Here is a 23,364-nt window from a genome sequence, read left to right as displayed (position 1 = left end):
TGTTTCACTTAGCATAATGCCTCCAATGTCCATCCATGTTGTCACAAATGGCATGATTTCCTCTTTTCTTTGGCTGAATAATATTCCTGTGTGTGTGTGTGTGTGTGTGTATTACATTGTCTTCATTCATTCATGAGACACAGATTGTTTCCATATCTTAGCTATTGGAAATAATGCTGCAATTAACTTTGGGGTGCATATATTTCTTGAGTTAACCATTTTCATTTCCTTTGGATAAATAGAAGTAAGATTGCTGAATCATATGGTAGTGCTGATTTAAATTTTTTTTAAATTTTCAATTAATTTGTTGAGGAATCTCTATGCTGTTTTCTATAGTGCTGCTCCAATTTATATTCCCATGACCAGTGTAGGGGGGATTCCCTTTTCTCTACTTCCTTGCTAGCATTTTTTATTTCTTCTCTTTTGTAACAGTCTTTCTAACAGGTGCGAGATGATATAAATTTCACTTTTAATGATAACTGAAGTAGCCCTGGAGTTCTTAGCCTAAATTTGTACTTCTTGGTTGCCTGACACCTTTGGACTCCTCAGAAAAATGTGTTTTTAAATGAATAAGTAAAACACTAGGCTTACAAAGGAGACCAGTTGAAGTACAGTTATCAAAATACCTTTTTAAATTTTGTGGTATAATGCAATAAATAACAAAGTCTTGTGATGGGTCTAATAACTACCATAATTTTGAAGTAATGAGTATTAGTGATTTTTGAGACATCTCCAGCAAGTATAATGTAGTGACATCTACTGATAACAAATAAAAGGTCCCTGCTTACACTGCAGGGGTTTGATGCCTATGTACATAATTCAAGGAAATGCTACCTTTCATTTGAGGTTAGTAAAAACTAATGAAGTAATTTTTTTCCATTCAAGTTCATGGCTCTTACAGTCTGCCTCATCCCCTTAAATTGACACCCCTCCCCACCCCATATTTACTGGGCTGTGGGTGGGGAGAAGTCCTGCATAGAAACATACTTTCAATTTAAAAACTGACACAGAAAACTGTGTGCTAGGCTAAGAACTTCTGCTCTGGACCAATCCCTTTGGATCTTTCATGAACTTGTCTGGAAGGTAAAATTGGAATATACATGCTAAGAATTGTGCTAGACAGATATCATTAATAATGGCTTTTATGGAGCATTTCCAGTACACCAGGCATTATGCTGGGGACTTAAAAGAGCTGTCATGGATCCTCAAATAACTGCAGGATGGGGGAGTGAGCCCCATTTTCAGATAAGAAAATGAACACAGAGAAGCCCAGTAATTCAGCTAATGTTGCAAATAAACTGATAGCAAAGGCTTTTTAAACAGAACATTTCATACTGCTGGCTCAGATTGATGTGCAGAGTGTAATAAAACTTGATTTTAGGTCTCACCATAGAGATTCTTGATCAGTTTGAGATGATGCCCTAGAACTGATGGTTTTCAATGGCACCCCTGGGATGGTTGTGATGCAGCTTGCTTGCAAACTATACTTTGAGACACTGATTTAAAGGTGCATCTGCCTGGTACAAAGCACTCTGGGGTTTTTTTCTCGGGAAGTGTTTGTGCCCAGTGCCAGGTTGGACTGCCTCCCCAGGAAAACACTGCCTCGCACACCCAGCGTGCCACCTCCAGCAGACACTGCAGGGTTTCCTCCCATCTTCCCTCCCATTTCTCCATTCCCATCTATCCAGTGTCTCCCACGCCCACTCGGCTTTGCCAATCTTTAGTGGAAAGATCAGAGAGCAGAGAATAGTTATGGTTTAGGAGGCTTTCTGAAGCTGAAGAACAGGGTCTCTCTTGCTCCCTGAAGCAGGTTCCCTAAGAGCCATTTCCAAGAGTGGGGGAACTCTGCAAAGAACCACACACAGCAGAATTTAAATCAAATCACCCTGCCCCCAAAGAAATCTGAATAGAGTTCATGGGCTGGCTTTTCCAGGCAGTGGACCAGCAACCAGATACCTAGCGTTCTTTGGTGCCCAGAGATGTTTGGGTTTAAAACTCCAGTAAAAAGGAAAAATGACAGTTAAGAAGTAATTGAGCATCTGCAGTTTGCCAATTTGCTTTCTTCCTGTCTCTGAGCTCGGGAAGCAAAGCAGACAGATGAGCCTCCACCTCAGTTTGTTTGTGATTCAGGAGCAGCTGTGAATGCAGGACAGTGGCCATGGCCACGAAAGAAGCCCTGGCTAAGTCAGTCCTCCCAGACACCTTGCTTTCTCCATGGAGAGACCACTACTTCTGCCCTGGTCAGGAGGCTCCCCTTTATTTTGCTTAGTCAATAAGATAAAGACAGGGCTGAGAGAAATAAGGTGAGGGTCAAAGAAATTAGACTGAGCTTGAGACCAGATTTTAGGACAGCTAGATAAAGATGCTGTGATTAATAATAACAATAACTGTCATAAAAATATGGCTTTTCATACATAGCGCATATCACACGTGGAAAAACCTCAATTTTCAGAATTAAGAAATTTGGATTCTAGAAAGATTTAATTAGCTTAGACAACATTTTGAGAAGAGCCAGGGCACTCTGTTCTTTTTAGAATGATGTGTGTAAGTTTGGTTTCCTGTCAATCTTACTGCTGTAGACTCTAAGTCATCAGGTTTCGTAATGTATATCCATCCCTGAGGCTGCACCCAGGAAGTGCTTAAAGCCTGTCTGTGGAATAAATGAATGAATGACAATTTCTAAACCAATAACAAGTCCTGAGTTTGGGGAAAGTAAAAATTTTAAAGATTACAAATTCACTTTTGTGAAAGTAAATTATATAAATATGGAGTTTTTAAAAGTATGACTCAGAAAGATCTAAGAATTTTTTCTTAAGGGCTTAGAGAAAAGGAGGGTAACTCATTGATACATACATCTAAGTGTCCCTTTCTCCCCAACTATGAAGTTTTTCAAAAATACAGAGATACTAAGAAGGAAAGGGTTTGCCAAGTTTGGGACTTGGGTGAGATCACAGATGATAGAGTGGAGTAACCTATGGGGGTGGTCAGCAGCACCAGAGGTGTCTCCTTTCCCTGCACAACTTACAATTTTTATGAAGAATCAGGGCTTTTCCCTCACAGGTACCAGGCAGACACTGAAGAGAGATCATGGAGGGGGAAAGACTGAGGCTGACAGAACAGCAAACAGGTCATAAAGCAGCAACTGGCTGATACTGAAATTTGCTGGGATAAAAAACTTCTAAGGATGCACTGCCAGCAGTTGGAGACTTAGGGAGATGAACTCATGAGCTGCCTCTCATAAGATGGAGATTGTATGGAAGATAGAGAGATTTCTACCCTAACACCAGAGAGGATTTCCCCTACCTCCACTGAGGTCTTATGAAAAATAACTAGGTAGAAACGGAGTGAAATTTAAACTACGTTCATTTGTTTAGGACGTTCCAGTAAATTACATTTTATTTCAAACAAAACCCAACCTAGGCTACCATATTCAGTCCAGTTTTTTAATCCAATATGAAATGCCAGACTCAAGACCAAGAAGCATCAGAAACAATATTAGACCAAACATTCAAGAGGTGCCCTTATTAAAACTACTTTTATTTGTCATGTTTTTTCATCTAGGAAGCCAGCTTCCCCTTCATTGCTTCCCTGCCCTTTCTGACTTTTCCTCTTGCAGAAATGAAAAACCCGTCTCCATCCCTCCCCTCTCTCCTCTGGATGCCAAAATAACCATGTTAGTGTTTTTTCTTGTTTCAAGAAAGCAGGCAAATAGTAGACAGTAGTACATTTTAATTCATTTTGAAAAACAAGCACAGGATTGATTCTTCAGGTCCCCTTATTGGACCTGACACACTGCAGAGTCCAGACAACTCGGCCTGGTTACAGTCAACTGGTTCTTGTGTGGCAAAGTCACTGAGTGAAGGTAGCAGTGAAACATTCCCAAGACAATCACTAGACATGCAGAATGCCAGCCAGAAGCATGGATCCCTTTCAGGGGTCTGCCATAAGGAGCAGGAGGCTGTGTTTTGTGTGTGTATGGGGTAAGCCAGCTGTGTTCAAGGGAGTAAAAGCACCCGATTCCTGTGACCCTCAAGGGGCATCTTCTCCAAAGGGGTTTCTTTCCAATCCCTAAATTTCAGAGCCAGATACCCCTCCAAGTCACATGTGTTGCTCCTTAGAGAGTCAAAGCCAAGTCATCGTGAGCATGAAAGCTGGCTGACCCCCTTCCTGCCCATTCCCTGGCATGGAGAGAGCCACCATTCACTCCATGGGTCTGAAAGAATCCCCCCATCCCTGGGTTGAAGCACGGGTGCGGCCAAGCAAGCCTTGGGTACCCAGCCCGTTGGATGGTAGCTATGTTGGTGTATCCCATGAACAAGGTGGAAAAGTGCTTTTGTTCCTCTCCCTGATCCAGCTGGGGGAGGGGGGCTGGTGGGCTGCCTGCTGATGTCCCCTAGCCCATGTGCTTATATTGGGATCGGTCCCTAGGTATCTGCACCTGGCTGGCAGTCATTTTGTGGTGGATGTGGTAAATCACCAGTGTTACCACAATGACGAGGCCCAAGATGAGCCCCAAAATCAGGGGCAAAGTTTCCTCCAACTGCTCCCGCTCGTCCACTGGGCATTTATGCTCTGAAATGGGAAAGTAGAAAAGCAGTGAGCTCCTGTCAAGATATTCCATCCATATCATAAGTCCTCCTATCAGAATGGAAATGGAAATGGAGTGAAAGGACTCTAAAGGAATCTTTCTGGAGACATCTCTTTTTCAGAAACAGTACTTCCCCAACCAACCCTCAGAGGCTGAACCACTATTTCTGCATAATGTAAAATAAAAATGCATCAAGTTAATAAGGCAACATTCATATAAGATTCCTGGAAAATGCCAACAAAACTTTCCAGTGGTTTGTTTAGATTTTGAGTTTTATCACTAGACACAAGAACTATCATTTTTATGGCTGGTTTAATTTTTTAACTTTGTATTGAGGTATAAGGCACACACAGACAATGGTACAAAAATATATAGCTTCCAAGAAAACTGAAAATACCAAGTGTTTGTGATGACATGGAGTACTTGGAACTCTTATACATCATTGATGGGAAATGGTACAACCATTTTGTAAACCAGTTTAGTGTAGTTCCTAATAAAGGCAAACATACACCTACCTTATAGCCCAGCATTCCATTCCTAGGTATTTACTTATGAATAATGAAAACACATTGACACAAAAAGACTTGATCATAAATATTCATAGGAGCTTAATTAATGATGGCTTAAACCTCGAAATAACCAAAACGTGCATCAAAGTGGAATGGAAAAATGAACTGGTATATTTGTACAGTGGAATATTAGGCATCAATATGGAATGAACTATGGCTACACATAAATAATGGATGAACCTCAAAAACATTATGTTGAGTGAAAATCGTCAGACACAAAATGTACATATTGCTTGGGTTCATTTAGATGGAACAGGTAGAACTAAGTCCATGGTGATTGAAATCAGAAAAAATGCTTACACGTGGGGAACAGAAAGAACACAAGGGAACTTCTGGTGTGATAGAAATATCCTATAGCTTGATTTAGGTGAGAGTTCCGTGGATATAGGTAAAAACACACTGAGCAAAAAACTTCGGATTTGTGCGTTTTAATATATGTAAATTTTATGATAATTTTAAGAAAGAAATTGCTGAGCTGGATGAAATTTCACAAATGAACCACCCCCACCCCCACCCCATGTAACCGGCATCTGGTTTAAGAAAGAAAACATTACCAATACCCCAGGGTTGGCTCAATTTTTACCCTTCTAAAATCTAAGAAGGTTTTATAGCCCTTGGTTTCCATTTTTACATAGACCGAGCAAAACAATTTTGGGGACACCTGTTGATAACAGTGTGTAGTGCTGACCAGCACTGAATTCCTACAAACCAGGACCCAGTTACTCAGGCTCCTTGGTTCCTTGTGGGTAGCTCGTGGCCTTTTCACCAAACTTAGGAGCCACCACTGGAGAAAACAGGCTTTAGATACTTCTTCAGAGAGACCAAATTTTTTAGTCAGGGTGATCCAGCAAACATTTACTGAGCGCCTACTGTGTGCCAGGCTCCTCCAGATCCCTTTTGACAGAAGGGAGGGTAAGGCCTGAGCCCCAGGAGTCTTTTCTCTCCAATAACAAGATCCAGAAAATTGTAGGTCAATATACAGCTTTTAAAGAACTGTATACTTAATATGGCTGGTTCTTAGATTAACTTCCAGATCTAAGCACAAAGATTGTCTCACTGAATCCTCATAACAACCTTGTGAGGTAAATATTATTGCATCTATTTTTACACGTAAGATGATTGAGGCAGAAAGAAGCTAAGTAATCTGCCCAGGGGTAAATGAAGCCACAGTCTGAACTCAAACAGCCTAACTCAGCAGCACTGAGCAGACATGAGTTGGGCTGGAGTTAGGGTTGGGTCTGTAGGGCCTGAGCCACTGGCATTCAAAGGCCACAGAATCACAAGGTGGGCAGGAAGGAGGGCTTCTGGCCTCTGTGGATCTGCTTGCTGGTGGTGGAAGTACATTCAGTTTTTGAAAATTCAGAGACCTAGATACTCACTCTAAAAAGGTACAAGCATACCTTTGGGGGTGATGGGCGTATTGATTTTTCTGGATTGCAATGATGGCTTCTTAGGCATATATTCCTGAATCAGTATTTATCCAGCCACACACTTAAATATGCACAATTTATTGTATTTCAGTTATACCTGAATAAAACTATTTAAAGTAAATAAACATATTTACATCCCCCATCTGAAGAAGGAAAGACTTTTTTAAAAATAGGTTTTTAATTATTAGGAGCCTCTTGGGAGCTAGGGGAGATACTTAAATGGGTGATAGACCTCTCCTTAGAGTCACAGTAGCTAAAGATGTCCTACCACTAGATCCTGAGAGACAGGGACCACATCTTTCCAGGTCTTTCTGTACTTAGGAAGTATCTTGTATTCACTCTTTTTTCTTAAACTTCAACTTTACGGAGGTATAACTGATGAATAAAATTGTAAGATATTTTTTAAAAACTGATTTTTAAAAAGATATTTTGGCAAACATAAGGGAAGAGCTTAGCATCTCTTAGCATTAAACTGAGCCTTTCTCCTTATTACAAGCAGAAGGACTGAAAAGAATTAGCAGGGGACTTTTCTTTTTCACTATTTGACTCTATTAAGGAGTCCCAAACTTTAAGTAACAGCCTTCAGCTCAATATCCCCATCCATCCAGGGAAAAGACTTCCTGATATTACAAGATACACCAGAAACAGCTATGAGCCCAGAGCTCCATAGCCAGAAGGTTGTGCTTTCTTTGAAGAGAGTGAATAGAAATGGGGTCCCCTGGGATAGAGATTTTGTTAACAGCTATTTATTTGTTTCCTTCACTAGAACACTGTTACGTGTAGTGTAATATTAACATAGGTTGTGGGGTTTGCTCAAATTCCATGTGCTAGCTGCAAATTCATACCTTGATGTTCATAACAAACCCCTTTCAGCCACACCTGTTTATGTTAATGAGGTGACTGGGGAAGCCCCTATTTCACCTAAGGATGGGGGCTGGTTGCCAGGGGAACCAACAGGTGATTAGAGGGTTGAAATGTTCAGCTCCACCCCCGCTGGTTTCCAAGGAGGGAAGAAGGGATGGAGATTGAGTTCAGTTGTCATGGCCAATGATTTAATAAATCACGCCTATGTAACAAAGCCTCCATAAAAACCCAAAAGGATGAAGTTCGGAGAGCTTCCAGTGGGTGAACACATGGAGATCTGGGGAGAATGGTGTGCTCAGAGAGTTTGGAAGCTCTGTGCCCTTTCTCCATACCTCATGCTAGGCATCTCTTCCATCTGGCTGTTCCTGAGTTACATCCTTTTATAATAAACCTGTAATCTAGTAAGATGTTTGAGTTCTGTGAGCTACTCTAATAAATCAGTCGAACCCAGCGAAGGAATCCTTGGAACCTCCAATCTATAGCCAGTTGGTCAGAAGCCCGGGTGATAACCTGTACTTGCCATGGTGTCAGATAATCACTTGATGGTTGGGAAAAACATACATACATCAAAACTGGTGTTGGAACTGCGGTGCCAGACGCTCATCTGACAACAACACCAGGCTTGAACTGATGTCACGCTGCTCATGATTCTCATTCATCCTACTTAGTGTGAACATTCATGTGGTTCACTGCAGGAAACAGATATATTAAATATTTGATTACAAGGGCCTGCCCTGACTCATCTGAGATCTTCCATAATACATGGACTGTGCACTGTATTGTCTTCCTAAAGTCTAAAATATTCTGAATTCTGAAAAACAACTACCCAATGGTTTTAGATGAGAGATTATGAACCCATTAAGGAAAGACATGCATTCCCCTTTCTGGCTTATTAAGCAAGTGTTTTCAAACTCTGCCTCTGACCCATAGGAAGCATTATAACCCAAAACATATGTATACACACATTAAGTGAAACTAGTTTTACAAAACAATAGTTATCCTTACTTTGTGCATCTAGTAATTTACACTCTATTTTATCCTCTTTCATAAAACAGAGCTGGTCATGACCCATTAAGATAGGGGTTTAATAATTTTTGTGCCAGTGTGATTAAACTATCACCCTTCCTTAGAATAATGCATTTAAAGGCTTAAAAATAAAATAGATAAGATTACAAAGGAAATGGATTACATGGAAATTCAACTATCAAAATATTTTTAAACACCTTGGGAGACAGTAATATATGTACTTCTTTATTAGTGCACACATATACTGGCTATGATGGCAGAGTGGGGAGAATGACTGTTATTTTGCAATATCTGTGCAAACTAATGTGAGATGAAGACATCATGATTTCTATTGGTAACAAAGTCAGAGGCACCACTGATACTACTGTGAGTTGTTACTTTCATTTGTAATCAAAGGAAATTTAACTATTAGTTAGGAATGAGTAAAAATAAAGATGTAAATTTTTCCCATTTGAAATTTACAGACCCCCTGAATTCTGTCCACCAACACTAAGAACCTCAGGGTTAAGACTGTGCTCAATAAGCTCATTATACAACCCACAGACTATAAAACCAGGAAGGCCCTGGATCTCTCCCTGGGGGAAGAGCACCCCTCGGCTTCGCCCAGACTGCATCTGGCTTTGGATTTGCTCAGAGACCCTTCAGTCCTTGTCTACTCCACAGGACGTGGGGTCCCACATGACTCTGCCCTGGCTGGACTCAGGATTCTAGAGTACACAAAACAGGCTCAGGGTGGGTGGCCTGTGGCTGGAAAAGGACCTCGCAATTGGAAAGAACCAGAGGAAGGCAGATCAGACAACAGCGCAGTCATCCCTCAACCAAAAACCTGGTGTCCCCACTGAAATTTTGATTCACCTTAGGTTCTGTTGTCAAGTCTGTGTTTTATTTTGTTTTGTTTGATGACCATTGCATTTCCAAGTTGTATTTACTCCCCGAGGCAAACTACAGGAACTCATCATTGTACCCCAAATGAACAGCAAAGGGCAGGGGGCCAAGAGGCAAGCTATCCCCGGACTGTCCTGTTTGAGGAAGAGGAGGGCAAGCCTTTTGCTGGCTGTGGTTTTCTCTGCTGTCTGACAGGGCAGCTGGAGGGAGGGGTTTGTGTCTCTTCATATATTTTCTCTGGCTGGATCCGGACTCCTGTAACCTCAGCAAAATGTATTTTGGATACTGAGAAGCTGTTAAGATGAGTGGGCTTTAGAGACTTTTGGCTGGAGACAAGCATATATTCTCACCAAGATGTAAGCACTAACAATTAAAAAGAAGATTATTAAAGTAATTATTGATGAAGCTGTTGTCACCAGGAACACAGCATGCACAAGATAGAGTTCTATAAACTCTTCCTTACTGGTCTATATGCTCCACCAGGGCAGTGAAAGGTCATATAACAAAGTGTAGCAGACATGGACAGAGTTTTATCCCCTTGGCATTCACCATGCTCACACATTCTAACAGGTTGTGGCTACAAGCAGGTTAGAAGTTCCAGAGAGTCAACACCTCCTCCTACCCCACTGGCCATCAGTCATGGATGGGGGTTGGTGGGTAGGTGCCAGTTCCCCCATGCCTCGGTGGGATAACTCTGAGATAGGTTCTGCACTCTCTCCCTGAGGCTCCAGCAGTATGAGCCCTGGGTGCCCACTGTGGTAAGCTGCTCCCTAAGGCACCTGGCCTGGCTGCCTTGACTTCCTAGCCCACTATTGCACTCCCCTACCAGTGCTTTGAAGAACCAGGTCCTGAATCAACTACCTGCACTTATTCACATAGGAACCCAACCTAAAACACTGTGTTCCAGGACAGCACCAAGAAAGCTGAATTCTACAACCAGCTAGCTCCGTGGCCCTACAGTGGGACACCAAGACTCCACACTCCAGCCCTTTACCCATCAGTTCTCAGCAGTGTCAACCACAAGACTGTATCTCTCTGGAGAAGCTCACCCAGGAGACCCTGAGGACCAACCACTCAGGGTGACACACTTCTTGGCTGGGATGTGCCAAGTAAATCACAGGTCTACACAACATTCTGGATCAGCTTCAGCAAACCCTGCTCGCATCTGTGGCATGGCAGCTGACTTTGGGGCACTCTACTGCAGGCTGGCTTACAGGGAAAGGTAAGGTATGAACATTTCCACTAAAACACAATCATTTTCCCCATAGGTCTCGGTAGGATACAGATCAAGTGGCATCTCCCAGTCATGCTGTTAGGAGCAATAACAAAAAATGCACGAATTCAGGGTACCAGATAAGCTTTCTAAAGGTGCTTCCTGCATTCACATGTTTATTATGGTTGCTGAGCAGGAGTAGCTGATTCTCAGAGAGGCTAAAAGCACGGGATCCGATACTCAGACAAGTTCTATCCCTGTCCCAGCCCTGACAGCCACTAGTTGGGCAGTCTTCATTTATATCTTCACTTCCCTGAGCTTCAGTTTCTCCACTGTAAACAAGGATCTCATATTTTATTCACACGTTGGTTGATTTTTCCTTCTTCAGAATTAAAAAGGGACCAGCCTATATGTGGTAACATTTATATGCATATTAAACCTGAACCTTTTGTTAAAGATCAGAGGTCCCCTTCATGTTCTACCACATTTCTTCTGTAGGTATGCATAAAAGTTGCCTTTAACTCAAGCTGTTAAGACACTCAGACTAATTTGTTCTCTCTCGGTGATGCATCCCCCCTCCCCCTGCTTCCATCACAGCCAGAAATTTCCTGAAGCCCTCAGAGGGACACACTACAAGGAATTGACTTGGGAAGGCACATTGACCAGCCCCAAGTGAGAAGCACAGGTGCCTGGAACTGCAAGGGAGTAGCTGCTATCCGGTGTGTATTTGTCATAGAAATGGGCCAGAGTGGCTTTGGTGTATGGTCCCTAGATGATTTATTTCTGCAAGCTGAAACCCCTTATCTCAAAATCTTAAATTTTTACATATCCAGTTATTTCAAAAAATAGCCATTTAGAGCCCACCTGCTTTGCATACCAAACCGGCTGTTACCCACTGATAAGACAGGGCCTCGTTAGTGATGAGGATGGAGCCTCTGCTGCCCTTCAGCTCTTTGACCCAGAGAGGAGTCCTCACCTGCTGCTGAGCAACACCACCCAGACACCTCAGTCCCCTGTCCTATACCCCTCACCACACCAGGAGGTTCTTTGCCCTCCTCCTCTACTGGATGGTGGTCCATGAGGTGCTGTCATGCTGTGAGAGGCTTTTCTTCTCATGCAGCCTTGTCCAAGTGGCACTTGATACACACCAATAAGGTGTATATCATACCTTTTTCTGTGATCAGTTCAAAATCCCTCAAAGTCCCTATAGTATTCCATAGGCTGGGAAGCTTTCTAGAAATGGAGCGTATTGGGCTCACCCCCAGACCTGCTGAGCCAGGCTCAGAGTATTAACAAGATCACCACAGCTGTGCATGCTGCAACTGAAGTTTCGTGCACACACTGCAGTGAGAGGCATGCTAGGGATCAGTATAGTAGCCAAGCTGAATGCACTCAAGGGATTTGTGTGATAAAGTTGTCAGCCCCCATTTGGACTGCTTTCAGCCCCTGTGAGTGTCCACTAATTCTTTTCACTGACCCTTCCTTGTTTTTCTCAGTCTATTAAGTAGGCAGGTATGAAGCTGCAGACTGCCAACTATGACCCCCTTACACGAGGAATAGGTGGTTCCTCTTAGGAAATCCTTATGCTGTGGATCCTGCCAACCAGTGATAATGGCATATATACACCCCTGCAGTGGGCATGCAAATATATGACCAGATAACCCCCCTTCCCCATGCAGACACCCTCCACTCAGACCTACACAGGGATCAGCCGTACATCCAGAGCCTCCTGAGCTTCTGTTCTGGGCAATGGAGGCCAAGGGCCAGGTCCCAAACAGCCACTCGAAAAGGAATCTTCCAGATGTCACCAAATCAAATAAAATGATCTCTTACAAAACACAGTGGGGGGCAGGTGCTGAGAGGCACAGGCAGGCAGGAGGAGCCAGGAACAAAAGGAGCCTTGCCACACAAAGACCCATCGATCCAGTGACTGATTTTGAATGATGCTTGCCTCCTCCCAGGAACGTCAAGGTTGGAGCCCCAGGGCACCATACAGGAGGGAACATCCTAATTATTACCCAGAAAAGCCTAGGAGAGACAAGTGCAATTTGCTTATGCTTAATATATCTGCACTTAGGAAGTGATACATGCTTACCAACTCTCTAGGTCTGCCCAGCAGTCATGCCCGTCTGGAACCTGGATTAAAACTGCTTTTCAAACAAAAGATGTTAAGTCTATGTCATGCACTTTACTGATTTCTAGAAAAGTAGCTTTGGTTCTTATTCAGTACTGATTTGCCCTTGCTTTGGATACAGTTCTAAGCATCTCTGAGATGTGATTTCTCAATCTATAAATGACTATAAGCAACAATATAGAAATGACCCAGAATGAGCTTAGGGGGAGTTGTAGTGAGGACCTAGTAAAAGCGATCACAGCACTAGTAGTACAAAGAAATAAATATCTAAGAACAGCTGACCAGCCAAAAACAGAGAGTAATTAGACACTATTAAGAGTACCCATATAAATTCAAAAGCATCTATGACAGGGCCCCTGCGGGACTGATACTAGACAGTCCAATATTTTCATAATGAATTCCTGGTCATGTGGAATTATAAGTCCAATTGCATTTAATTATATTTAACATTTTCAATTTAAGAAAGACACTGTTACATTTTAAAAATACTTTCACAGTCAATCATATTTTTTTAATGTTAAGGTCTTAACACCTAGTTTCAATTTTGTAGAAAATATATTAAAATGGAACAGCCCATCCTTCCATGAGTGTGTGGAATTAAGTGTGGCACTGCTTTACTAAATACGTTAAATTCTAATATGCCGGACATTCATTTGGATGTTTCCGTTACCTGAGTACACAGCTTCATAATATCAGTTTAGCCAAAATTAACTGGACATCTGCAATGTGTTGTATTAGGTGCTAAAAATACAAAGGTGAAAAGAAGCAGGTCATTCTCTCAAGGATGGTTTAACTGAGGAATTCTCAAATGCCTTCTGAATGATCATGGCAGGAGGGGGTAGTGGGGCCAGATTCTTTTCGGTATAGTTTGAGCGGAGGGAAATTTCATGAGAGCTGAATTCCTTGGAAGGTGATTTAATGATTTGTGTGTAACACAGATGGGGATTCCCTAATATCATGCACTTCTAATAGTTATATTCACCTGAGGATCCCCAGCCCACAGGAAGGCATCCATAAAGCAATCAGAATCTCTTCCCATTTCTTAACCAAAGGAATAAATGGAATAAATATCAATCTGTGTTTAATAACCTCCTACAGGGGTGCAGGAGAGAACAAATGAATTAAAGAATTCATACTCTACATTTGCCCAGTGTAAATTGTTGCTAGACTTGGACAAATTGCGGACATGTGGATTCTCCTCATGTCTGACCTCTGCTGGAAGGCAGAGAACGGAGACAATATGGATGCCCTGAACCTGCCCCAGTTGTGTCCTGCCTGATCCCCTTTCAGGGCTAGCACAGACTGAAAAGAGGCCTTCCTCCAAACCCCGGAGGGAGCCTATCAGAGGCCCTTGCCTCCCCAGAGACTCATGGGAGCCTCTCCCCACAAAGGTGATTGCTGGAGGCACACAGGTCTTCATGAGTCTCTCTGTGACCTGCAAACACACACATCCCTATAGCATTTTAGCACAAAAACTTAGATTCACAGTGCTGGAACCTTCAGCTGGAAGTGTCTGAGAGAAACATGGAAGCCCAAAGAAGCAAAGGCTATTGTCCACGGGTCCCCAGATAACTACTTGAAATTTTTAGCTGCTTTACCATTGAGTAAATTGCATCAAAATTATATGTATTTTCTAAGCTGACTTTTTTACTTCTTTCCCTAGCAAGGTTCCTCTTTTAGCAAAGGAAGGAAGGAAGGGGAAGAAAAATAATGGAGGGAGCAAAAGAGAGGAATAGAGAGTGTCAAGGAATGAAGTGAAGGAGGAAGAGAGAGAGGGAGACAAAGGAAAGAGTCATTTAAGAAAGTTGCTAGGATGCTGTTTACTATCTTTGGCCTATGAAAAATATTACAGAGGGAGATAGTGTCATGTCAGCATAGAGGAAATCCAAGTGGCAGCAGCCTGGAACCCTGGCAGGACCTTCCACACCCATCCACATCCAAGCCAGCCCTCCTCCCCACTTCCCATCTCCTCCTCCCACTTCCACCCCCACCAACCTACCTTCACTGAAGACAAAATCAGAGATGATGTCAAAGGGTTGGATGTGGACTGCAGACAGGATCATGGTGACTGTCTTTTGCAGATCACTGGAGGCTAGTGAAATACTCTGCTGAGCTTGACACTCATAGGACTTCCCAGCTGGGGTGACCAAGGCAGAGAGGTGATGTGAATTGGCAGTATGCTTCCCGGCTACAGCGAAAACCAAAAGCAATTGTTAGGCCCCTCTTCTTGGCAGAACCCTCCTTGCTCCTAGCCTTATATTCCAGACAGTCGGCTCTTGCCTCATAGCTCCAGACACCCCTCTGATCCTCTGTGTTGCCTTGCTGAGGCAGGGGCTCTGTAAATGACATCAAGTGGTGACAACAGATAAATGCACATACTGTTTCATAAGCAAGGGTTTCTCGCACCAACTTGAATTTCTTTTTGGAAGAGGAGAAAGATACCTAAAAACCCAACCCTTTTTACTATATAAAACCTAACAATGGAGATTCCAAAGACATAGACTCATGACTTGGTTTTCCATGTTTCACACTGGCTCTCAAAGAATAAAATATCTTCTTCAATCAAGTATGGCTGGTGCCTGGGCAAATACCCTTTCCTTTAGAAGTCTTCCTCCTTTTTCTCTCTTTCTGGCATACATCTGTGTTTTTTGTTTTGTTTTTTTCCTTTTTGAGGGTGAGGGTCAAATTTAACTGTGGAAAATGCTTGAATATGAATTTTGTTGAAAAGAAGATACTGCTCTTTTTACTGCGATGATAAAAAGGTGTGAAGAGGTTGAGATGATACATGTACTCTTTTATATGCTCAATAAAAATCTTTCTCTAACTCAGATGATGGAAGGCCTCATTATGAGTAAATTAGACAACTTGCAAAATAAATTAATGAATTAATTTAAATGTGGTATTTGATGGTGCCTGCAAATATGAACATTGCAATTGAGAAATGGATGTTCCTCTTGCCTCGGTATTTTTGGAAGATCCGGGTGAGTTGCTGGAGTGATGGGCAGGAAATGCTAATAAATTAGGATGTGGCTCAGAATCTACTCTGAGTTGGTTGTAGTGATGACTGAATATCGCATGAGAGACCTGAGCCCCCCAAAATACCATACTGCCCCCTTCAAGTTGCAGCTCATAAGAAAAACTGGGTGCAGAAAAACAAATATACAGTTTGCCCTTCTTCTGGTCATTTAAAGGACAAATCGTAAGAGGTCATCCTGAAGCAGCCAGGGGAAGACAGAAGCTGTCAAAAGAAGTCTTACCTACAATCAGTCTGGTTGACAGACTAGTTCTTAGGCCTGGGGTACCTTGCACATCTACTGGCCTGAGGTCCCTAGGACCCACCGGTGCTCAAGTATCCTCTGCCTTGGAGAGCAAGCCTAAGGTGGATTTGGCCTGGGAGCACAAAGCTAGACCGTTTCCACAAAATTTCAGAATTTCCTGAGGAATTCAGCCTCCAAGCCTGTGCTTTCTATTCACGCTTTCCCAGGCTACCCCTGCCCCCAGCTCTGCTGGCCTCTACTCACCATTGACTGCGTCTTTAAAATGGGTCTTCTCCGAGGAGTCATAGACAAACTGGACCTTGCTCAGCCTCCAAGTTGCCTCAGGTCCCTTGGACGTGTTGTGACCTTCCTGCTGAGCGGGGGAGGCGCGCCGTCAACTGCCTTTGCGGCTTTTGGGTGAGGAAACCGAGGGGTGGCCCCTGCCCCCACCCACCCGGAGTTTGCTTTCCCTCTGCGTGCCCCTCCCAGAGTTACCTTTACAAACAGCATTTTGAGCACATACGCGCGATCCACCCAGAACACCTGCAGCTCGGACTCGTTGTGGCCACAGTGGCCCTTCACTTCAGCTCCCCGGGTCAGTGAGATATCAGCCTGTTCCGTGATCAGCTGGGAACACAGACGCCCCGCACCTGCTCAGCGCCCCCGGGCCGCAGTGGGGGCTGTGAAGGGCGGTGCGTCCAAACTCCGTATTGCACACCTGGGCGCTTCTTTGCGCGCACGCGCGCTCCCAGGCCCAGGAACATGCGGTTAGATGCTCTACGTGCAGACCCGGCCGTTAGGAAAGCAGAGAGAGGGGGGTTTACTTTCAAAGCACGCAAGGCGAGCAGAAGGTGTTACAAGCCAGAATCCCCATGCAGCATTCGGGAGCAGCCTGCAAAGGTGCAGGGGAGAAGGAGGGACCCAGGTCTTCAGAGGGCCTTAAGGGAGGTTGCCCTTTGCCCCTGGAGCCCCAGAAGCAAACTGGGAGGAAAAGCTTCCTTACATCGACATAATTGCTGGCCCACACATCATAAGGGACAATAAATTTGGCTGCGAACTCTGCCATGAGACATGTCGTCCCATTTTCCCGCACCACAAATATATCTTTTTCAGGGTTGGTGGAAAGGCCTGAGAGATTTTCCACTTCTTGTTCTGCCATGATTTGAACTATTGTATCTGCAGAAAAACAGAAAAAAAATCTTATCGGTTCGGGGAGCAGCGGGCACAAGAATCTCAGGCACGAGGATGGAAAGACTGGTCTCCGGGCTTTGGGGTGACAAAGTTCCCTGCGGACTGCTGCGATCTCTGTGAGCCATTTCCCTAACCTAGAGCCAACAAATACGACTCTGTTGCTGTTAATTTATAATAAAAACTAGATTTTAAAAATGGTAAAGCTTACTAATTTGTGGTTCTCCTGGCCTTTTTATCTTAGGCTTTTAAACCAGAATTTTCCGGTAAATTCCCTGCCCCCAGGGAGCAGGCTCCTATAACATTCTGTCTGGGATATGCCTTCCATATGCTTTACATGTATGTGGCTCTCTGGAGAATTCCCTGCCACTGACAGAGGGCCCTTCGCCCCCTCCCCTTGAAAAAAGAAACAGCACAACGTAAGGGCCACATTTTCACCTTAAGCTACTGGTTTTACTATACCGGTTGTATTCTCTGCAAAGAGACAGGAACACTGCCCTCGCGGTCGCCAAAACGCTACTTACGGAACAGCATCAGAAGAACTCCAAGTCTATGGACGCTGGGAAACGCTCTCCCTCGGAGATCCATGCTCACTGTGCAGAGAATGAGGCCAGATGAACTGCTGCAGAGGCCGCCCGAGAGGGAATCCCTCAAAGTCGCCGCTGGAGTGAGCCCGGTGAGCGAGGGGCGGGGGCACCGAAGGGAGGAGGGGGGAGCGCGTGTTTCTGTGCCCGCTGGCGAGGACTTGGTGTCGAGTGCCGCCCGGACCTCGCAGGCTGAGCCCGGGTCTGCTCTCTGCAGAGGAATGGACCGCGCGAGGGGAGGGAGCTGTCCACGGCTGCGAGTGCTGAAAGGGAGCCGTTGTGTTGCGGGAGTGATTGTGGCTTGGCTTGTGAAGATGGCCAATGAGATTTGGGGGGAGCTGAAATTCTCCCTGAGTCTGTTTCCTGTGCTGCAGTTGCATCCGCAAAGATGATTCTGTCCTGAGAAACTTGATAGCACTTTCAGACTTACTCAGTATCCTTACCAGGTTCCTTTGTTAGGTGTGTATCGCTGGAGTTCTGGCTTCTGAAAACGCATCTGATTCCTGAAAGAAAACGGTGAAGCACAAATTGTTGCTGCTTTGGGGGAGGAGGAATAGGCAGGAGAAGGAAAATGCTATGGCAACAGTTTTCTGCATTTGGAGACATGCCCTTCTTTCCCTTGCTATCAATGAGGGTTTAAAGTTAAATTGACGCCTCCTCAAATGAGGCTTGTCAGTCAATGCAATATCCATTTGGGCTAATTTTTTATGAGTTCTGCTCTCTGATGGCATGAAGACTCTGAACTCTGGGGTCACCTAGCCTCACTCATTATATTGTGACTACTCTGCCAAGAGGAAGATTAAGTGAACCCGAAATTTTTGAGGATTATCTAGGGTCTCTTAGGACAGTAATGTTACATAGTTTTGTAAATACACACACACACATACACATGTGTGCATGCACACACACACTGATATTACTCTATAACCTCTAGTAGAATAGAAAAACAAACATTACTGGGTTAATTCCTATATTTACACTTTTGGTAGCTTGCGTATTTTTTTAGATTTTTTTGCTCCATAAATCAGGATACAGCTCTTTCAGCAATAAACATGCTGCCCTTATCAAATGTAGTGATAACCAAATAAACCATTTCTTAGAGGATATTTCATTATGTGAATAATCAACAATATAATGTCATAAAATAAACAATGTCATGTTAAAGAAAAAATAGCAAAGTTTGTCACATGCACTGTCAAATTTGATCCTTCCAACAACCTTAGAAGGTAGGCAAGGGAAGATATACCTCATTGTGGTTGTACAAAACTGAGACTATGAGAAATAAAATGACCTTCCCAAATGTCACTTTGTCAATTAGAATTAAAATAGGAAAACCACATGCTTTAACTTCATGGGGATCATTTTCATTTTTCCTTATATTCAACTCTAAAATATACCATATCTTGATTTCTACAAAAATCTTTATTCAGTGACCAAATGACAAGCTGAAACCTAAAATCTCTATCACACTCCTGAAATGTATAAAACACTAAATATAATAATATTCTGACATATGATTTGCTATAAAGTGCTATAAAGAATAATTACTCATTCAAACCTATTCCTGTATCCATAATTAGATCAATAGCAGTTCAAACTTTAAGTAGTATTTAAATTGACACCATATTTTACATCGTTATTTATATCTGTTATTTGCTATTTCATCCAAACATTTCTCAAGAGCTTTGCATAAATGATTTCATATAGAAGAACTGAGGCAAAATTTGATTGCTATGAAGACAATTATTATCAGTTGTGAGTGCAGGTTATAAAATTTAAATGCCTTACAATTTATCATGTTTGCAATTGTTATTAGATACTTATGTTTCTGTAGTACTGCAAAAGTTAGAAAACAATGAGACATATGTAATGAAGCATTTATATTCTCTCTCCCTTCACTACTGTAATGAGGAATGAAATGGATAGATTTCATTCTAGGATTCACTACTTATTACTTTTGTGATATTGTACAGACTATTATTTTCCTCAAATAAAAAACTGGGATAATAGCTCAGGTGATGACTGGTTACCCAAGTGAGCCAATGAATATAAAATCATTCAAAACAATGAATTTATTTAGCCCATACACATTAACTGCACACCTACTTATTTGCACTGTGCTTGGGAAACCCAAAGATAAACAAATACCTAATACAAGCAGAAGAGGTATCTGTAAATGATTATGACAATTTCTCTTATGAGACATTATTGCAGATATCCTCATTTATAAGTTATTAAAAGACCAACTGAATTAATTGATTATCTGTTTTAATAATAAAATATTAAGTGCAAAGTAGCATGGCTCATTAATCTAAAATTGTTGTAGTTGATTATTAATTTCATTATAAATCAAATGGTGGTTCCTTTGAAAATGGTTTCATTCTATATCTGACATAAATGATGTCTTTGTGACACCAGAGAGTACTTGAATGGGTTAAAAGAAAAAGAAAGAATTTTAACCCTTTTTCCTGGGAGGATCATCTTCAAAATATTATTAATTTAATGCCCTTTTCCGTGTTGAACCTTAAACATAGTTTATAAATAACCATTAATTTACTCATCTGTCTTCAGTGATTCTTAGCTTGCAACAGAAACTGGATCATTATACCTAATTGAATAACTTTCTAATCATCCTTTCTTTTAAAAACATCTTCAGTTATTTAAAATTACCACAGAGGTGATGAAAGAGCAAAACTTATCATTAAATCATATTTTAGGATAATAACAATGTTTTCCAGAATTTGTCCTATTCTTCATTTCTTGAATGGGAGACAAGGTAGGAGAAACTGACATAAACAGGTACACTGTGTAGAAGACGGCAATGACGACAATGTCAATTTTCATCGCTGCTGGTGTCAACACAAAAATGTCAGCGGTAAGTGTGACCCAAGCATGCTGGCTTTGGAATATCCTCTGATTTTCCAAGTCATACAAAGGATTCTCTCTGTGTTTTTACTTATTGAATTAGTCTTTGTGAGTCTGATGCCACTGGGTGGTTAGTTTCATAGAAGTGGAAGAAAAGGCCCTGACATGTATACAACTTTCAGTTAGGATAGGAGGAGACGTTTGAAGATGAGGGAATGCCTCGCAAGAAGTGCACATAGATGTTTAGGGAAAGAAAAAGTATGATAGCCATCCCAGAGTAGGGTGGAATTGATCAAAGAAGGCCTCATAAAGAAGGTGGGATTTGAAAGAAATGTCTAAATCAACCTGGAGTGAAAAACAAGGAAGGGCAGTCCATGGAAGAAATACATATTAAATAGGAGAGTCAGTGTGCAAATACATAACTCTCTATCCTTTCATGTTTATCAATTTGCAATAAAGAAGAAATTATACCCCAAACTTCACAAATGCTTTAGAGACTATAAAACCCCTATTTATCTTCTTTGTTTGAGAATGTACCCCACATATGGCATATGCAAAAGAATGGCATATGCAAAACTTATACTAAACAAAATTAAATATTCAAAATGTTAGGTGTATTTCTTTATACTTGGTCACACAAGCAATGGACTTGTATTTGTAAAATCAAGCACAATTACAAAAACCAGGAAAAAGTGTTAATTAGAAAACAAATTTTTGAGCTTTAAAAGGAGAAAGCTAGGCTGTGTTGCAACTGAAATTTGGTTTATTGATGTTTTGGTCCACCTGTAAAAATGTGCTCTGGCTCTGCTGCCTCCCTGCTATCTTCCCCCACCCGAAAAAAAACGCACACCCACACACAGATAATAAGAGCACACATGGAAAATAGAATCAGTTATAATTTATCTAAACCAGACAAGAGGAACACAGATGTTAAGCCAGAATTACTACTTAGCAAAACCTTTTCTTGTGCTCAGCTTATCATGGAACAATTATTTCATTTAATTTATTCACTGTCTCTGAATACCTTTGAAATACTTTCTAGGAGAGAAACCTTTTTGAGATAGGAACTGAAAAATAAGTGTACACAATAATATTTCATGCATAAATTTCCAGACACCAAAATATTTGAACAGAACCAGAAAATTAAGTTTGGGCCTCCAGTGTACTCAGCTTGCATGACCTTGGTGAAATTTCCCTCATTTTTTCATTTCATTGGTCTCTCTCCTGCACCCACTTAAATGAAGCAAGAGATCTTTCTACAATGAGGATAACCAGTGGAGGAGACAAGGCACCAGAATAATAGCCCTTTCATCGGCAAAGCATTCACGCTAAGTTCCTGGAAAATGCCCTTTTATGAGTTAATTTAGAATAAATGTGTTCACGCATGAGGAAATGCACAGGACAAAGTCCGAATAACAAGCCATGAATAAGCAGATAGGCCAGAAAAGTTCAATAGCAAATTATTCTCATCTTTCAATCCAGTAATTAAGTAACTGTTTTTAAGTTACCATTAGCTTCAATGTATACGTTTTCAAGACATGGAGTACAATCCTCTCTGCTTTTCTAGCAATGAGAAAAATCTTAACTCCAGGGCAAGGAACTCTCATGTAAAAGACAAGTCAAATGAGAATTTTCAAACATCCTATAAAAAGCTTTTTCTCCAGGAAATAACAGCTACCTCAATAGGCCAAAGGTTAGGCAAGCTGTGGCTCATTTAAAATAGTTTGCTACCTGAATTTTGAGATAATGCAATTCTTCACAGTCTCTTTTATGGTGTGTCACAGGGGTCCCTGGTCCCGAGTTAACTACTCTTTTAATTGCCTTTTTCCAGTTATCTGCATATTCACTTGAAGATGTATTGGGACTAAGGATAATTTATATTAATTGCCTTCGGGAGGGGAGGGCTTGAGTGGAGAGGCTAGTCTGTTGTGCTTCCAGGGAAGCTTTGCTAATGCAGACCTGGAGTTGTGCAGTGCCCTCGGGTTTCTCCTATTGTAGGTTTGGGATGTTTCTGTGACTGTTTTTTGTGAAAACATTGCAAGATTCTCAGTAACCAAGAAAGGGAAAGAGGAAAGAGTTTTCAGTGTATTGGAAAGGTGACTGTAATGCGAATCTAGGAAGCAATATGTCAGTTAAGACTTTACTACTCCACTAGTGACAACTTAGAGGAGTGGCTCACCTCTTTCATCTTCAAAATGCCTGTCCTAAAGGATCCCTCCAGCACTAAATGCCCAGCTTCTATGAGTGCCTTAGTTGGGGAATGATCTGAGTGATTCCTTTAGGGGAAAAATGCTGAGAATTCCATTATCAAAGCATAATGCCTCAATTTGCAAGAAGGGTGAGCTGGTCAGGACACACGGACTGTGGCCTGCGGCTTTACCTTTGCGTGGCACCGAGGCAGGTGGGCCTGGTTGCTCAGGGCTTGGAGCTTCGCGGGGCGCGCAGCTTGAACGGATGCGCGCTGCTGCCGAGTGTTAGCTGACTGCACCCCCAGCTCGCGAAGACCTCAGCTTGGGAAAGACTTCAGCGGCTGGCACCCGAGTTGGACTCCCTGGCACATTGGCGCAGCTACTCCCGGTGTAGAGGTGGAAGAGTAAACCCCTGCCTAGTTGCAAAGGTGAGATCCACACCCACTCCAAATCCTGGGGCAGGGGGACCAACTCCTAGAGTGCAGGAGTTAAGCAAGTTGGGGCCACGGCGACAGAAGTGCGGGGTCTTTTCTGTTCGGACGTTGAGATTAGTTAGAACTAGAAAAAGGAGG

At 42.4% G+C, this 23,364-nt stretch overlaps 1 protein-coding gene across 3 annotated transcripts; it reads right to left on the bottom strand.

Annotated features, from left to right (window-relative positions):
- Window positions 1-3,712: 3,712 nt before the first annotated feature.
- Window positions 3,713-23,118, bottom strand: LAMP5 (lysosomal associated membrane protein family member 5). 3 transcript variants are annotated; one of them, XM_037017615.2, is made up of 7 exons: window positions 22,984-23,118; window positions 17,679-18,241; window positions 16,970-17,142; window positions 16,462-16,593; window positions 16,231-16,339; window positions 14,709-14,897; window positions 3,713-4,572 (listed from the first exon to the last, which is right to left on the bottom strand). In XM_037017615.2, exons 2-7 carry the CDS (start codon window positions 17,740-17,742, stop codon window positions 4,394-4,396), a joined length of 846 nt encoding a protein of 281 aa, XP_036873510.1. In that variant the 5' UTR covers window positions 17,743-18,241; window positions 22,984-23,118; the 3' UTR covers window positions 3,713-4,393. The 3 variants fall into 3 exon arrangements, with proteins under 3 accessions (XP_036873510.1, XP_017511181.2, XP_017511180.2); XM_017655692.3 differs by having other exon boundaries at window positions 16,231-16,336; XM_017655691.3 differs by lacking the exon at window positions 22,984-23,118 and having other exon boundaries at window positions 17,679-18,342.
- Window positions 23,119-23,364: the final 246 nt, after the last annotated feature.

The sequence above is a fragment of the Manis javanica genome, chromosome 5 (genome assembly GCF_040802235.1).
Source record: "Manis javanica isolate MJ-LG chromosome 5, MJ_LKY, whole genome shotgun sequence".
Classification (NCBI taxonomy): Eukaryota; Metazoa; Chordata; class Mammalia; order Pholidota; family Manidae; genus Manis; species Manis javanica.
The sequence above is the reverse complement of the archived record's forward strand: the minus strand, read 5'-3'. Positions and strand labels throughout refer to the sequence as shown.

Excerpts from the sequence above, each read along its gene's own strand:
- LAMP5 (XM_037017615.2), bottom strand. The coding sequence starts at position 17,742 with ATGGATCTCCGAGGGAGAGCGTTTCCCAGCGTCCATAGACTTGGAGTT. Across the intron at positions 17,143-17,678 it reads AGTTCTTCTGATGCTGTTCC|ATACAATAGTTCAAATCATG; the intron begins GTAAGTAGCGTT and ends GTTTTTCTGCAG. Across the intron at positions 14,898-16,230 it reads TTTTAAAGACGCAGTCAATG|CCGGGAAGCATACTGCCAAT; the intron begins GTGAGTAGAGGC and ends TTTTCGCTGTAG.